Genomic DNA, 18,065 nt, shown 5'->3' with positions numbered 1-18,065 from the left:
TGTGTACTCAAGTCCATTCTCTATGTCAACAACTTTTTTTTTTTTAATTTATTTTTTAAATTTTTGGCTGCATTGGGTCTTTGTTACTATGTGCAGGCTTCTCATTGCGGTGGCTTCTCTTGCTGCGGAGCAGAGGCTCTAGGCGAGTGGGCTTCAGTAGTTGTGGCTCACGGGCTCTAGAGCACAGGCTCAGTAGTTGTAGCGCACAGGCTTAGTTGCTCCGTGGCACGTGGGATCTTCCCGGACCAGGGCTCGAACCCCTGTCCCCTGCATTGGCAGGTGGATTCTTAACCACTGTGCCACCAGGGAAGCCCTCTATGTCTACATCTTTATTCCTGCCCTGCAACTAGGAGTATCCTCCTTCCTATCTTGCTCCTCCTCTTATATTACCAGTTTAAATCAATGGCCATAGCACCTGAGCAGATTCTTTTCTCGCTTTCATCTCCAACATACATTCCATCCAAATCCTTTCAAATTCACCAGTGAAATTTCATTCAAATTTGTTTCCCCATATTCCTTTACCTTAGTTTAAAGCCCTAATAATGTCTTACTTGGACTTTTATCACAGGCTTGAAACTGACCTATTTCCCATTTCACTCCCCTGTAACACATCTTCTGAATTACAGATCTGATTTGACTCCCCCTCTCCCAGTTAAAATCCTTCAAATGTTCTCTGTTGCCTACACTGAATGTAAACTTCTTTCATGGCACCTAAGGATTTTTCTTGGCTTTGCCTCTATAAATATCTCCAGCTTCATTTTCTTTAATTCCTGTAATACTTTGTTTTCCAGAATTCTGAACTCCTTGTAGTTTTTAGGACTTGGTTTATTCTGTCATTTTTCTCTAACTTTGCATAAATATCATGAATTGTTCTCTTTTCTGTTATGGTCAAAATGTCCTTGTCCTTTTAGTAAACTCTAACTTTCCTTTACAGTGTATTTGCAGTTGTAGGGAGAATTGGGTACTTGTTCCTTCCTGCTCCCATAGCCAGCTCCTCTACATTGTTAATGGACACTTGATTAGAATATAGTAAGTATCTGCTGAATGAATGAACACATTAAATGTCTGTTTATTTGTCTGTCTTCCTTGCTTGACTCTGAGTTCCGTAAAGATAGGAATTTTCTGTTTGGTCATATTTGCATCTCCAGCACCTAGCAGAGGGTCTGGCATATACTAAGAGGCCAGTAAATGTTAGCTGAAGAATGTTGTTGAAGAACAGTGTGGAACTGAAGTTCTGAGATTTCCTAAGGGTTGCAAGACAAGGTTCAAAAGGGGCGAGCCTGAATTATAACTCTGTGGAGCTAAGTCTTTCAGTGGGCTCTCAGGCCTAAGGCAGATTGTATTTATGTAATCCTGACTAGTCCCTGCATGTTTAATCTAAAGATAATGTTACAAGAGAAAGGAGGTGTGGTTGCCATTCTGTTCTTTCAGTCCAGTCCAGCCTTTACCATGACTGGAAATTGAGAAGGTAGTCTATAAGCTGAGATCCTCAGATAAGAACTTTCTACTGTAGAGTTTAGAAAACCTCCAAAACTAAACTTGCAGACATTGAATAGAGATGTATTAGCTACCTCCCATGTGCTAAGCACTGGTCTAGTCTTGGAAGACAAAGGCAAATAAACATGATACTTTTACTTAAAGAACTTTCAATATACTACAAAGAGAGGGAGGAAATAAACAGGCTTTTTCCACACAAATAACGAGTAAAGAGAAGGCATACCAGGCAGAGAGAACAGCAGAAGCAAAGGCACAGGGTACAAGAGTACCTGCTGTGTTTGCTGCATAGTGGGTAAGTCATTCAGTGCATCTAGAAGATTGTTGGATGGATGGTAAAGACTAGTGAAAGATGGGCCTGAGAAAGCAGCCTGTATCCAATTTGTGGAGGAACTTGAATGCCATGGTATGACATAATGCCTCCTTGTGATCCAGAGAATTGGTATCATTTCATACAGTTTGCAAGGTTTTCAAGGGAAGAAAGTTACTAAATGAAAGTGGAACACTTGCAAGGGCTCTTGAGAGGGCTACAAATGAGACAAAAGAAAACTAGATTTCTGCCAAGGCAAGCAAGTGGGTTCAGTGTTCTAGAAAAGGGTGGAATATTTTCTTGACAAGAGAATAGTAATTCTAGAGAACAAAGGAAGAAGGGAAATGGGGCTTGGTAGGGAAAGGACAGGCCAAGGAAGACGACAGGCTGAGTTGGGCAGGTGTGAAAGAATGGGAGAAACTAGCTGATTCTAAGTAAGGTCTTAAAATTGGCACAGTGAAGGTAGAATTCAGAGATGAGAAAGGCAAGGATTTGGTAGGCAGACAGTAGGGCTACGGGTACAACAAAAAACTCAGGGTTCCTGTTGGAAGTTTGATAAAGTTATAGGGATTCTCTGATGATTCCTTCCTTCCAAGTGTTAAAAGAAAGCTGGAGGAATTAGCACTAAGCTTTGCTAGCAGAGGAAACTGGGCTTTTTGTGTATTTCCCCTAAGATCCCCTAATGCTGTGGCCATGATGCAGAATCTTCCAAATACTCATTTTTCTTAATCCTCTCAATGGTTCACTTGGTCCTAGAAAAGAGTCTCAGTTGTTCTAAGTGTACTAAGATGCTGTGGCCTATTTTAATGCAACTTTTTCCTCTTATTTACTTGACCCAATTAAAAGATCCAATTTATATGACTGGAATTAAGCCAACTTAATGGTTTACTTGCATTGGATTGCTGGTTCAGTGCTCAAGGAGTACATGATCTACTGGATAGAATTGAAAGGAATTAAGAAATGAAAGAACTTTGAGGAAATTTGGAAAAGTTTTTTATCTATCAGCTCTAACACCATTGCTTATTTTTTCTCTGCTACCATGAGGATCTTTACTAGGGGAGAAGATGCTGTAATTTCAACCAGCACTTTGAATGGTTTTAATTAAACATTAGTAATGGTAGCAAATTGTATTATAACAATCATAGAGTCAAGGAACTTCTTTGTTAGAAGGGACCTTAAAAATCATCTGATTTCTCCCTATTCTGAGGCTTGAATCTACTCCATATTGGCCTGGCAAAAGTTTATTTTTAATGTTAAGCTGATATCGTGCAAACCCTCAAAGTTTCGCTCCTTGTTTCTAGTTCAACCCTTTGAAGAGATACTAAGGAAATAAAACCTTCTGCCTTGGGGCATCTCTTTAGATATCTGAATGGAACTTTCATATCTCCCCTAAATCTTATCCTCTCTAGCCACACCTCTCCAGCTCCTTTAGTTGTACTTCAAATGGCACATTTTCAAATCCCTTAACCGTTCTTGTCTCGCTCCTTTTAACGTACTCCAGTTTCACTTTTAAAATATCTTTGGGTGTGGTCTGACCAGTTCAAGGAAGAACAGTTGTAAATTCCAGGACATTATGTTTTTTTAATAATGCCAGATATAGTGAAGTCTTTTGGAAGCCACATCATTCTTTTGATTCATATTGAGCCTACTATCTCAAACCTCAAACTTTTTTCTCACATTCTCCTAGCCAAAACTTTCTGAAAGAGGGAATATAAAGAGAGGAAAGTGAGAATTCGAATGGCTGAATTTTCTACATTCTGGACTAGTCTTTAACCAGGTCTTAATTTTTGGCTTAAATCAAATCACAGCACTTCTATATTTGACTTTCTCTAACTATAATTAAAGAAGATTAAATTATTTTGCTTCACAAATATATATTAGTTGTCTCAAAACTAGATGAGTGGATTTTAAACTGGAGTGCACATTGGAATCACCTGGGGAACATTTTCTCAAATGTGGGGCTCTTATGTCTGCCCCACCCGAGACTTATTAAATAAACAGCATCAGGCAAAGCATGCCCATTCTGGGAAAACTTCCTAGTAGATTCTGCTATATATCCGTGGTTATAAATTACTACTTTATATTCCCTCAAAAATTAATTATTGAGCACTAATTTTGTGCTAGGCACTGTTACAATCATACATACTGTCTCAGCTATTTATGAGCAAGAACATAAACATAATTAAACACACCACTAAGAAATTAGATAGTCATCTTACATGGTCACTTACCTTTAAATACTTGAGTGACCCAGTGTCTGTGGAGCTCTGAAACGGGCATAATGGCACCCAAGGGCTGGATCAAGCCTATGATTGCAAGAGTTGGCTTTTCTAGGTTAGGAGGGAAGACCTTTTTATACAGGGATATCTTGTTTTTGATTACTTTGACAGAATCTTCAGGAAAAGGAAAGGCAGGACTTCCCTGGTGGCGCAGCAGTTAAGAATCTGCCTGCCAGTGCAGGGGACACGAGTTCAATCCCTGGTCCGGGAAGATCCCACATGCCGCAGAGACACTAACCCCGTGCACCACAGCTACTGAGCCTGCGCTCTAGAGCCCAAGAGCCACAACTACTGAAGCCCAGACGCCTAGAGCCCGTGCTCCACAACAAGAGGAGCCACCGCAATGAGAAGCCCATGCACCACAACGAAGAGTAGCTCCCACTCTTCGCAACTAGAGAAAGCCCTTGCGCAGCAACAGAAACCCAACGCAACCAAAACAAAAAACAAACAAACAAAAAAAAAAACGGAAAGGCAAAGCTATCGCCTGTAGCAAAGATAACAGCATCAATGTCATCTTCCCTGGAGCCATCCTCAAATATGGCCGCTGTCTCTGTGAATTCCTACACATTTGTTTTCACCTTCACCAAGCCAGAAATTATGCAGTTTGGCAGATCATCATTTATGGTTGGTTGCTGACTCAGAGCTCTGTGAAAGATGATAAACAAGGAAAAACGAGAGAGATCATGAGAGAGAGAGATCGTTACCATGTAAGTAAAATTCTACTTTGATTGAGGTGGTTAATCAATATGCCAATAGTCTCCCTTTATTCATGAAATTTGGGAAAGGTCTAATGTATACCAGCTTGATAAAGATAAGGATCTCAGAGTAAAAGTTGGACCCTGGATGGCATTGAAAGAGAAGGTGCTGGAGAAGTGAGGGAAGGATTGTTTTGTTTGAAGAGTACATGCATGGTTTCTCAAGGACTAATAATGCTCTCAGTGATATGATAAGGCCACAGTCTAGTAGCTTCTATCCATATGTCAAGAAATCTGCAGAACTGGACTACCAGCATTCTGTTGAGTCTCTTTTCCGCTTCAAAGGCCCAAGAACTAGGCTTGAACCATCATTTTCCAAACGGTATAACAAATTACATGTGTATAGTGACTTACAGTTATAAATTGATTGTACATACATTAACTTATTTGAGTTTCACACAAACCCAACGAAGGAAGCAGGACAACTGTCATTATCCAGATTTTATAGATGAGGAAACTGAGGCCTAAAGAAGTTAAGTGGCTTACCCAAGGTCACACAGCCTAGGATTTTAGGATTTATATCAAAATGGTTTCTTATGAACTCTCTTGAGCTCCTCTGGGCATGGTAAGTAGTATTTCCTAGAAATAGCATAGGATAAGGTGCAGAATCTTGGACCTTTCTAAAAGCAGTGTGAATCCTTGGATCCTGTGTTAACAGACTGAGAATCCTCAGCCCATCATGTTCAGACAGAGCTGGCCTCTTGTTAGGAACAAGATATGTTGAAAGAGTATTACTTGTTTGCTGCATTTAGTAATTCTTTGATGCAAACCTTTAGGTACAGATTCTGTTCTCATTCCAACCTCATCATTTCATCTTTCTCTCCAAACTTACTCCTTTTCAATAACAGTACCACCATCCACATTATTGCCCAAGCCACAAAACTGTGAGTCTTACATCTGGTCACCAAGGCCACCCTTTCTCCTCTTAACATCCCCAGAACAGTTTTACTTATTCTGTTTCACCTGGGCCATTACAGCTGTCTTTTAGGGCCTCCTGCTCCATCCCCTTTCAATCTATCTTCTACATCATTTTTGGAGTGATTGTTCCAAAATATATTTATTATTATGTCACTCACTTGCTTAAAATCTTTCAATGGCTCTGGGCTGTCTTCATTCTAAACTTTTTATTTAGCAGAGCATACAATCATTTTCATGTATCTGCCCAGTGAACCAGGAGATGTACTCAGTCACTCTTCCATCTTCGCCTATAGTCCAGCCAAACCAAACTATGTGCAGGTCTCAGAGCATAATGTATTTTTTGCTATTCCAAGACCTTGTATTTATAATTAGAATGCTACTTCCTTACCCTGTTTGTTTGACTATCTCTTATTATTCCATAAAGCCTCAATTTATTTTGTGATCACCAAAGTTATGGACGCTACAGTTTCCATAATTGGGTGAAATAAATGCCTGAAAGGTTGTTGGCAGACACAGTCTCAAAATATCACCCCACTGATTAATTTCAAAGGAAAAAATATCTTTACAATAAAGAAACCTAGTAGATAACACCTAATCCAAGTGATCAAATTCTACATCATTAATATGCAGTAAACTGCTATCATATGGCTCCTGGTGTGATCCACCAAGAAGGCCCAACATAACATATGAGTATTCGCACCAAAACTGTTTAACCTAAATCTAATAGAGGAAGAACAACTATGAAAGTCCAAATTTAGAGACTTTCTGCAAAATAAATGGCTTCAATTCTTAAATAAACAAAAATCCATGTCAAAAAAATAGAGAATTATTTCAGATTGAGAGATTAAAGAGGTATGACAACTAAATGCAATGGTGTAATACCTGACAGAATCCTGGATGTAAAAATAAAAAAGCTACAGGGAATTCCGTGGCAGTCCAGTGGTTAGGACTCCACACTTTGAGCCACACGGCATGGCCAAAAATAAAGAAAAGCTACAAGTATTATTGAAACAATTTGGGAAATTTGAATATGCAGTATATTAGATAATGGTATTTTTATCAATGTTAAATTTACTAAGTGTGATAATTATATTATGTTTATGTAAAGAATGCCCTTTTTCTTAGGCAATATATGCTAAAGAATGTAGGGTAAAGTGTCTTATTGACTGCAACTTACTCTCGAATCGTTCAGAAAACAAAATGTATGAATACATATATATATATATGGATGCTATATATGTATGGATCTATCTGTCTCCAGAGAGAGGGAGAGAGAGAAAGCAAATATAGTAAACTGTTAATAATAGGTGAATCTAAGTGAAGGGTATATGGGTGCTTATTGCACTCACTATTTTATAGGAAGTAAATCTAAACATTGGACATCCCTGGTGGCACAGGGACACGGGGACATGGGTTCGAGCCCGGGAAGATCCCACATGCCGCAGAGCAACAAAGCCCGTGTGCCACAGCTACTGAGCCTGCACTCTGGAGCCCTCTAGCCACAACTACTGAGCCCACGTGCTGCAACTACCAAAGCCTGCGCGCCTACACCTGTGCTCTGCAACAAGAAGCCACTGCAATGAGAAGCCCGCGCACCGAAACGAAAAGTAGCCCCCGCTCACCGCAGCTAGAGAAAGCCCACGCGCAGCAATGAAGACCCAACACAGCCATAAATAAATAAATAAATAAATACATAATTTAATAAAAATAAAATAAAAAGAAGTTGAAAGGGAAAACAGCATTTAAAATCAGCCTCTGGAAATGCTATCACAATCTACCTTGTAGGCTGTGTGAGGACTCCTATCCTTCATACTCTCATAGGACTCCATGCATTTCTTTATCATATTCTATTGTCTGTCTTCTTGTTAGAGTATTAAAGGAAATATCCATTTCTCCAGTCTGTCATTTATTACTTGTGTGATCTTGGACAAATTAGGTTCTCTAAGTGTCAATTTTTATATCTGCAAAATGGAGATCAAAATAGTACCAACCTATAGGGCTGTTGTGAGGATTAAATGAGATAATGCGTGTAACATTTAGCACCGTGCTTGTCTTATATTAAGTCCTCAAGAAAGTACGGTGTTATTATTAGTATTACTATTACTATTAGGTCTTTAGTCTCAGTATTCTCATGCCAGTGTAATGCTTGGCTCATAACAGATGCTCAGTTGTTTGTTGGATGAATGAATGAATGATGCATTGCCTGCTACTACCATTTTGTTGTTGCTATTGGGCATCATGTAAAAAGAACTGGTACCTTGGGGAAAGGTAGAAATCTAATCTCAGATTCTGTGGACTTGCTTAATGTAAACATAGAGGTAACCCTACTATTAGCCTATGTGAACAGTCCTTATTCTTTGCCTTGGCTGTTACTGCCCACCTCCCAGCCTGGGAACATACCTGTGTTTAGGCTTCAGGCCAAACATTTCATGATCAAACCTTTGATTCATCTTTTTTTCCAAAAATATATTTGCTAATGATTGACCACAAATCTTCATAAAATATTGAAATCGAGAAGTCAACAACACATCAAAAGGATATCCATAGTTTCCGACACGATTGAAGATCCAAGCCCCTCTTCTGGTGCTGAGGAAAACCTGAGGCATGGGAAAAAAATGTTTGTTTTTGCCATTCTCTGACTCATTTCTCTGAAGGAATGGGAACCCAGTTTCTTCAAGATGAAGTTCAGACTCATTAGTCTGGCTTTTTATTCCCTGGCAATATATATATTTTTAAATTTCCTGCCGTTTTCTTCTCAAACACTAAGCTTACAATTAAACTGGTGTAGTCACTGACCAAGACTATGTCTTGCTCTGAACTACCAGCGCATTTCTGTTTAATGTCATTATGCCTCCCTGAAAAGCCCCCTATCCCCTTCATTCTCCAAAGCCTATTCATTTTTAAGATCCAGATCAAGTCTCCCTCCTCCATGAAGATACCACTGACTGTTCTGGCTGATAATTTTCTCTCCATTTTCTGAACTTCTCTAGCACTTGTCACCTGTCCAACTCATTTAAAATCGTGGAACAGTGAAGCTGAAAGCAACTGGACATCATTTAATCCAAAACCTTCAGTCTTTATTTTGCCTTTGACATTGTTTACATTATTACAAAAAAACTTATTTATATTGATATTTAACATTATATATTCTTATCTTTTATCTTTCCAAATGTGTTTTCTCCAAGGTGGGAGGTAGAACATATGCACTCTTTAGTCCCCAGCCTATCATCAGCATCACTTCCTTTTATTGAGAATTGTAAACTGTAAGTCACTGTACTAGGTCCTTTATTTATATTTTTATTTAATCAATACAACAACCTCTTGAGGTAGGTACTGTTATGTCCTTTTTATGGATGAGAAGCATGGAGAGGATGAATAACTTGCCTGAGGTCATGTAGCTACTAAGTGGTAGAGCTGAATTTCCGACCTAAGTCTGACTGACTCCAAAGCCTGTGCTTAAGTAATATTTCATCGGTTATTTAAGTGAAAAACTGAAGATTGCAAGTAGAACCACAGGAAGCTGGCCTGTCTTTCTGTTATCTGCTGGCTAAAGTCCACATTCAGAGCTGATAAAAGTTTGGTATTCAACTACCTGGCAGAAGCATCACTTTCTCTATATTATAAAACTCTCTGGAGATAGTTTCCACGGTTGTAAGCTATATAAGTGCATTGTTTTATGGTGTTTTGTCTAACACTTCATGTTAAAAGGTGACCTGTCTATAGAGGGATAATCATGTACTTCATACATATATTCTTACTGATGGTGACCTTAAACTCTACCATAATTAAGCTTTTAATTGACACTTTTACGTGTCACCGTTGAAAGAGCCTGCGTGGTCTTAGGAATCAGTGGGTTTTTGTGTACTCTATATAACTTTTAAAATATAGGTTATGAGTAATGTAAATGCTCAGAGCTTTAATTAAAAAGTTCTCTATGTATAAAACAGTGACAATAATACATACGTCAGAAAGCTCTCTCAGACACAACCACCTTACTTCCACCCACTCTTGCTGCCTTGTTCTTTGGCAGTTTACAATTGCTCAGTGCTTGTAAGGCCCAGCTCCTCTATAACTGACCATTTAACAAGCAATGGTATTAAAGAAAGCTCATGCCTTCGGTCCCCACCACATACCTTGTACATTCTTTTATCATAGCACCCATACCCTTTATTGTTTATATACCTATTTCCTAATAAATGCTTGTTGAATTAATTTGTGGAGTAATATATTAAATCAGTTTTGTGGTGATCAATGGGGATAGACCGAGAGGAAGTGTTACTGAATGGAGTTTGTGGGTAAAGTTCATTTAACAAAGTTGTGGCATTAAACTTCTATTTTTAAAAATAATTTAAAAACAATTTGTGGAGAAGCACAGCTTAATTAAAGTTACTGAAGAACAACCAGGCATTTACCTATTGCCAGCAAAATTATGATTCAATAAAGACATGAATAGCAAAATGTACCAATAATGTCTTTTTCTAGGAATTTATAATGAAGATACTTTCTTCCCAGTTCAAAATCTATCATACAAAAAACAAAACAAACAACTCAAAAACCGCAAGGACATAGAAACTGCTTTAGAGTGAATGTTATTCTGTGTTACCTAATTGTATGCAAAGGCTGGGGAGAGCTGCTTGTATGTGCTACAATACAGTGGTTGCTTTTCATACTGTTATCCATGTTGTCTTTTTTTTTTTTTTTTTTTTTAGTTCTAAAGACCTGATGAGAGTTCACTTTAATGTAACTGACTAGGAAATTTGATTGTTTCAGTGACATAACATTTTAAGATAATAACTGGAATTATGACTAATTACATTATAACAAGACATATCATGGACACCAAAGACATTGACAAATTTCTAGGAACTTCATACAATTTTGGAAACATATTAATAACATATATCCATAAAAATATAAACTAAAGAAGATTAAGCATTGCTTCTTATTTTCCCAAGAAACTGTAAATAAAATTTGATAGGGTCTCATGTAGCCAGAAGGAGGCAGTGCCCCATTTAGAGGGGTGATTGTTATGTCAAAGTGATCTCCTACAGGGAACTCGTGAGACTGCAGGGTTACAGAATCATCAGTCCTCTTTCTCCTAGACATGGTACTGCCAGTCTTCTTAGTTGATAGCTGAATGTTTTAAGTACCATAAAACAATCACAGAATTGATCTATGTACCCTTTCTAGCTCCTGGGTAGATTTCTTTTACTAAACTAGTCAGTTCTTTCAAGGTTACATTCAACCAGGTGTACCTCTGTAGCTCACTGGATTGTACATTTCTGCAGGAGGACGTGTCCATTCCGTGGTGGGAGACATTACTGGTGGTGAAAACACACAGCAGCAGCAGGTATGTCTTCTCTTTTTTCTTTTTTTTTTTTAATAGATCTTTATTGGAGTATAATTGCTTCACGATACTGTGTTAGTTTCTGTTGTACACCAAAGTGAATCAGCCATATGCATACGTATGTCCCCATATCTCCTCCCTCTTGAGCCTCCCTCCCATCCTCCCTATCCCACCCCTCTAGGTCATCACAAAGCACTGAGTTGATCTCCCTGTGCTATGCTGCTGCTTCCCACTAGCTAACTATTTTACATTCGGTAGTGTATATATGTCGATGCTACTCTCACTTCGCCCCAGCTTCCCCCTCCCACCCTGTGTCCTCAACATCCTCTATGTCTAAATCTTTATTCCTGCCCTGCAACTAGGTTCATCAGTACCATTTTTTTTTTTTAGATTCCATATATATGAGTTAGCATATGGTATTTGTTTTTCTCTTTCTGACTTACTTCACTCTGTATGACAGAATCTAAGTCCATCCGCCTCACTACAAATGACTCAATTTCATTTCTCTTTATGGTGAGAAATATTCCATTGTATATATGTGCCACATCTTCTTTATCCATTCATCTGTCGATAGACACCTAGGTTGCTTCCATGTCCTGGCTATTGTAAATAGTGCTGCAATGAACATTGTGGTACATGACTCTTTTTGAACTATGTTTTTCTCAGGGTATATGCCCTGTAGTGAGATTGTTGTCTTTAGAAGGGTTAGATTGCTCCTTTTTTCCATTTGGGGAGTAAAGAAGAGTGAAGAAGAGTATTCCCCCACCATCCGATGAGTGAAAAGCTTTCAATGACTGAGTACACTTTCCTTCAGATAAGAGCATGGGACTTCTGCTGGCCAACAGGTGATCCACACTCCGAACACTGCATTCTAACAAGCTCTCCCAGCAATCACCTGGTCTTCTTAAAAGCCAGAGGCACAATCTGAAGAGACAGCTGAGTGAGATTATGAGCACAGTCTGTGGTCATGACCAAATTCCTTAGTGTGAGGCCAAATGAATGATGGGAATCTAACTTGTAACCTTGGCTCCATCACATCATCAATCATAATGTTGCCAACTGAGGCAGTGAAACCAAGCCCTGCATTTGCCATTGGCACTGATGGGCTGTGTGCAGGTATCCATACACTCTGCTGGGTCCACCTGCAGCTTCCTTGGTGAAGCAAAGTAAATAATTTACTAATTCAAACCTGCTTGGCTGTGTGGCTAATTTCCACAGCCAGATCGCTTCCAGAATTCCCAGTGCCAATTATAATGACTCTTTCCAGTGAAACTCTCTGGATTCTTATAATCTCGACTGTGAAAGTGTTGTCCTTTGAACTTCTCAATTCCTGCAGGAGAAGGGAAAATAATTACTGGGTGATGGTTTATCTGATATCATTTGTTAAATCATTCATTTTTTTTTGCAGTGTGTAGAGTTTATGCATATATTCTCTGTATGTTCTCCTTTTACTCAGGTGCACTCTTGCCTTTCTGAATATTTTTGCCTGTTTTCTTTTCCCATAGCCTCAGAGTGGAACCTTGTGATTCCCTTATCATAAGTAGTCTGCTTAATTCAGGATCTGTTAGTATTTTGGACCTGTGGACTCACAAGTCCAAACTGCTTCAGAAAATCTCCATTCTCTTTTGTCTTTTCATCCTCTCTATTTTTTTTAATTGAAGTGTAGTTGACTTATAATATTATAGCAGTTTCAGATGTACAACATAGGAACTTGATATTTTTATAGATTATGCAATATACAAAGTTATTACAATATTACAGTGTTTTGACTATATTCCTTGTGCTGTATATTACAACCCTGTGACTGATTTATTTTATAACTGGTAGCTTGTATCTCTTAATCCTCTTCACCTATTTTGCCCATCCCCCACCCCCTCTTTTCATCTTCTCTAAATACCTACTTCCATTCCAATGAGAGTATATATGTTTTTATATACTCTAGAGTATGCATAGAGTGGTTTTTTCCCCTCAAAATGAAAATCCAGGCCAAAGACTGTAATTAAACTCTTTCTTTAAGCTTTCTTTATTTTCTTCCTTAGAAACTCAATATTTCTGTTTGTTACTTCAATTGCTAAAAAAGCCTTCATTCAACCTAATGCAGATCAACTCTTATTATCCTTAGGAAAACTAAAATCATTGTGAAACTAAATATAGAGCCTTCTAATTTTCCTCTAGTCCCCCAAATTACTGTTATCTCTACCTCCTAAATAGCATTAATACAAGTTACCACATCATCTTTCAGGAGAATATGCAGAATTAGGATAAGCCTTATTTCATCCCAAGGTAGGAATCACTCAGACCACAATCCTCCCATTCTTTAGGGATCAGGTCACAGGCATAGTTCAAGTGTCTTCCTTCCTTGTAGGCTACTTACCAGGGAAGCTTTCCAAGGGTAAGTGAGCATTGGTGTGATGGCCAGTGCAAACCATAACTCCATCGAAGACATTCACCTCCTTTTTCCCTTCAGATTCCGTGAGCACCTCCCATTGGCCTGAAGTGGAGAAATCAGGCTGCTTCTTCACACAGCACACGGTGGTCTGAAAAGAAAAGGGGTAGCCACAGGAGACTATAACCACAGCCTATATAGTGGACACCTTCCCTGACAGGACTCTCCTTGCAGAGGGTAAACAAAGGGCTGATACCACATAATAGGCCTCATGCAGGGATATTTGATTTTCATACTCCACAAATCAGAACTTTTTTGTTTCGGGCTGTGGTCAGAGTGAGAAAACTTCCATGAGGCAAGCTAAATAAAACAGAGTTGGCAGACTAATGTTGCACTCTCCTCTGCTTCTAGAAAAGTGCAGATTACTAGTTCTCTTGGACCATACCTTAAGGCAATGTGATACTTGAATAAAGTTTGGGCTTCTCTTGTGCTTCTGAGATACTCCATGCACTAAATGCCTATTCCTCCCCATATCCCCAGACATCCTGAGACTCTCTGATGCCTTCTTACCTCAAGTCCTGTTCTCACTGTCTGGCCTTAAACTTGTGACTGAGCTAGAGGGCTCCCTTTCCTAATAGAGTAGAAAAACATCTTAGTGGCTCATATTTTATGTAAATGAACCTCTCTTTGACTCCCATAAATGCCCATTTTACAAGTAACTATAAAGAAAGAAGGTGTGAGATGGGATAGTCAGTGGCACAATTTTTAGCTTTAAAAAATAATCATAAATATGGGTTACTCTACCCAGGTTAAGGAAACATTAAGAATGTGTTCCTATGTGCTTCTCGGGTTTATGAACATAATGTCTTGGTTGACTAATAGAGATACCCCTCTTGTATACCCGAGCCTTCCTATACTATTTATAGTTCCTCTCTATCATGTTCTTATTTTTACACAAGCTGGTGCTTCTGCCTGGATCATCCTTTTATTCTTTCTCCATTTGGAGATACTCACCCTTCAATATTAGCTTGGTATTATCTCCTCTAAGAAAATTTCCCTGGTGCCTGATGCCTCATGCCCTGATGGGTTAAGTGTCCCTCCTCTGAGCTGCAATGAATAGATTTCAGTGGCATTTATCACTCTGTAACTCTTTATTTTTAATAATTATGTTTGCAATTAAATTTCATTTTTCTATCTCCTTAACTAGACTGTGAAATCACTAATTTTTTTGTTTTTGTGTCTTCAGTGCTTAGTATGGTAACAAACCTGTTCAATAAGTGTTTAAACAAGTGAAGAGAAGGACCACTAGGCTGTAAATGACTGACTTTGGAAGTCGTCACTGGATATTGCCATTTTAATTTTGTCATTAAACAGAAAAAGGCATGATTTAGTAGAATGATAAGAAGGTAGAAGATCTGGGCTTTTTGCCAACTGTCAGAAGTATTGATTCTTTTATGGGCATGGTTTAGAATGATAGGAATATCACGGAAGACTTTACAGCAGGAAGGAACCAATGAAGTGATCTAGTACAATCATCTTGTTTTACAGATAAACTTAAGACACATCGGCATTGAGGAACTTACTTGTCTGAAGTCACAAGTTGATTAGTGGTAGAGCATAGACTAGAACTCAAGTTTTTGCTTCCCAATTCCATGTTCCTCCCTGTATGCCAGAGTTAACTTATTTGCTTCCTCATAACTTTTCAATACCTACTTCACTGGGTTGTTGTGATCACATAAATAATGCACTGGAAAGTATTTCAGAAAGTATGAAAGGGCTAAGCAGCAAGTTGTGGAACAAGTTGTGGAACCAGAAGGTTTTAAAGTTCCCATACCTGTCAGTTCCCCTCATTGTTTTATTGTAATCAAATGATATAGAATGAAGGCAATGAAATGAAGGTGGCTTCCCGGATCTGCAGTCAAAATACATAGAAGAGGGACCTTTCCATGAATATTTTCAGACACAGAGAAGACAGAGTGGAGTCTGGATAGGATAGATACATGAGCATATCAAACCAATCTAAACACCGGTAAATGAGACCGGTTATTCATTTACTTGACGAACAACTCAGAACACAGAGATACCCATGAAATTCCCTACCTTAAATCGAATGTATTGTAGAAGGTCAAATTCATTGGCATACATCCTGAAATACTCCAGGACCTGGGAGTTGTGCATGAAGTTAGGATAGTGATCTGGGATGGGATAGTCACTGAAGCACATCATCTCCTTAGAAGTGTTGATGATCAGTGACTTGTAAATATTGGCCCTTTCTTCTTCAGGTTCTTCCTGCAGTAAATAAAAAGCATTCATAGCAACATGAGAATTAAGGTCATGGTTTATAAACAGCCAACAAACATTTGAAAATGTTTTCTGAAAGAAATGCCAATTAAAGAAAAGTCCCCTCCCCACAACCCTTCACATCTCCCAGTATTTGTGCCCTCGTGCAGTCTCTTCCCCTTGAATCTAAGCTGTCTTCATGGCTTGCTTTTGACCAACAGCATGCAGTTGGAATGACACTGAATGGCTTCCAAGACTAAGTGATAGGTAGTCTTGCAACTTCTGTCTGGGTCTCTTAGAAAGCTTGCTCTGGTGGAAGTCAGCAGCCGCGTAAGAAGTCCAGCTACCCTGAGACCACCATCCTGTGAGGAAGCCCGAGCTAGCCACATGAAGAGCATGTTTGGGACAGAGAGATGTGCAGCCAGTCCCCAGAAGTTCTAGTTATCCCAGCTGATGTTCTAGATATGTGAGCAGAGAGGTCATAGCACACGTCGTCTCAGCTGTCACCTGATTGCCATGACATAAGACTCCAAGTGAGAACTGCCCATCTGAGTAATAGTCTTTTAAATAGTATATATATTTCAAAGCCTTGGGAAGTTTCAAGAGTTTCATACACTTGCCACATTGTTCTCCAGGAAACACTATACTAACTTACATTCTGTCCACTGTGTGTTCTTATTTTACCTCGTTTTTACTAAATTAAAAGACAATTACTCAGTGTTAGCAAAAATGAGGTGAAATGAGATCTTAGTACAATGTTTTCTGGACAGCAATGTGGCAAGAATATGAAACCCTTGCAACTTAGCCTTTTAAAGAAAGATTCAGCATTGTAGACAAAGATTTATGTTAAAGGATGTTAATGATAGCATTATTTATAACATAAAAATGAAATAAGTTAAATGCCTGCAATATTGTGATTTATAAGAAATATATATTTGGTTATCCAGATGGTCAAAATATATTTCTCATATATATTTGGTCTTTCTCCACAGTTCCTGGCTCAGAGCTCCTAATACTTTCCTAATTTCCTAACTGTTGAGAGTGATAAAATGTGCCCTTTGTTATGTTAATATGCTGACTTTTAGAAAGCAACTAAGGATAGGGGCTGGTTACCAGTGGAGCAAGCACTGTGATTAGAGGGTTGTAACTTTCAGTTGCCTATCCCTTGACCTCTGGGGAGGCGACAGGGGCTGGAAGTTGAATCAATAGCCAATGCCCAATGATTTAATCAGTCATGCCTATTTCATAAATCCTCCATAAAAACCCAAAAGAGTGGGGTTCAGGGAGCTCCCGGCATGGTGAACTGAAGAGATCAGGGAAGAGCGGTGTGCCTGGAGAGGGCATGGAAGCTCAGCGTGCTTTCCCCTGTGCATCTCTTCCATTTGGTTGTTCCTACGTTATATTCACAAACCGGTAATCTAGTGAGTAAATGGGTTTCCTGTGTTCTGTGAGCTGCTTTAACAAACTAATCAAACCCAAGGAAGGGGTTGTGGGAATTTCTGATTTGTAGTCAGTTGGTTAGAAGCATAGGTAACAACGTGGCTTGAGAATGGCATCTGAAGTCCAAATCCAAGGAGGGGGTCGTTGGAACCTCCAATCTGTAGCTGGTTGGTCAGAAGCCCAGGTAATAACCTGGGCTTATGACTGGTGTCTGAAGTGGGTTCGAGGGGGCAGTCCTGTAGGACTGAGCCCTCAATTTGTGGAATCTGATGTTATATCTGGGTAGGTAAGCATGAGAACTGAGTTGGCTTCTTGAACATCCTACTAGTGTTTGAGAATTGTTTGCTGGTATCTGGAGACCACCCCCTGCCCACGCACACACACACACATTGGCATTGGTCTCAGAACCATTTAATGCCCAACAAAATACACTGTAATTTGAGAACCACTGCTCCAGATCTGTGCTACCTGAAGTAGGATCTGTGGACTAGCAGCAGCGGCATCACTTGGGAGATTGGTAGAAATGCAGAATCTCAGGCCCCATCCCAGACCTACTGAATCGGAACCTGCCTTTTAGCAAAATCCTCAAGTGATTCAGATGCATCTGAAAGCTGAGAAGCATTGCTCTAGCTGACATTAAACCCCAGTTCACTGTTCTTTCCCCATCAAGATTATCTTCTTTGCTTCCTCAAAAACTTCTAATAACTACCTCATGGGGGTGTTGTAGTGATCACATAAAATAACACCATATCTACCCAGATTGTTATATTAGTCTGTCACTGAGATATCACAAACGATGACTTTTCAACTCTATTAGAAGTTTTAAAAATTGTTTTGATTATGGAAAATTACCTTA

At 39.1% G+C, this 18,065-nt stretch overlaps 1 protein-coding gene across 1 annotated transcript in view; it reads right to left on the bottom strand.

Moving 5' to 3' along the window:
- Positions 1 to 4,557: 4,557 nt before the first annotated feature.
- Positions 4,558 to 18,065, bottom strand: part of LOC118901841 (flavin-containing monooxygenase 5-like) — a 34,246-nt gene continuing 20,738 nt past the window's right edge. Inside the window, 6 exon segments of the mRNA XM_036865551.1 lie at positions 4,558 to 4,728; positions 8,157 to 8,353; positions 12,293 to 12,365; positions 12,367 to 12,433; positions 13,478 to 13,640; positions 15,590 to 15,778. Of these exon segments, the coding sequence (XP_036721446.1) occupies positions 4,644 to 4,728; positions 8,157 to 8,353; positions 12,293 to 12,365; positions 12,367 to 12,433; positions 13,478 to 13,640; positions 15,590 to 15,778 (774 nt within the window). The 3' untranslated portion in view covers positions 4,558 to 4,643.

This window comes from Balaenoptera musculus, chromosome 1 (assembly GCF_009873245.2).
Source record: "Balaenoptera musculus isolate JJ_BM4_2016_0621 chromosome 1, mBalMus1.pri.v3, whole genome shotgun sequence".
Classification (NCBI taxonomy): Eukaryota; Metazoa; Chordata; class Mammalia; order Artiodactyla; family Balaenopteridae; genus Balaenoptera; species Balaenoptera musculus.
The sequence above is the reverse complement of the archived record's forward strand: the minus strand, read 5'-3'. Positions and strand labels throughout refer to the sequence as shown.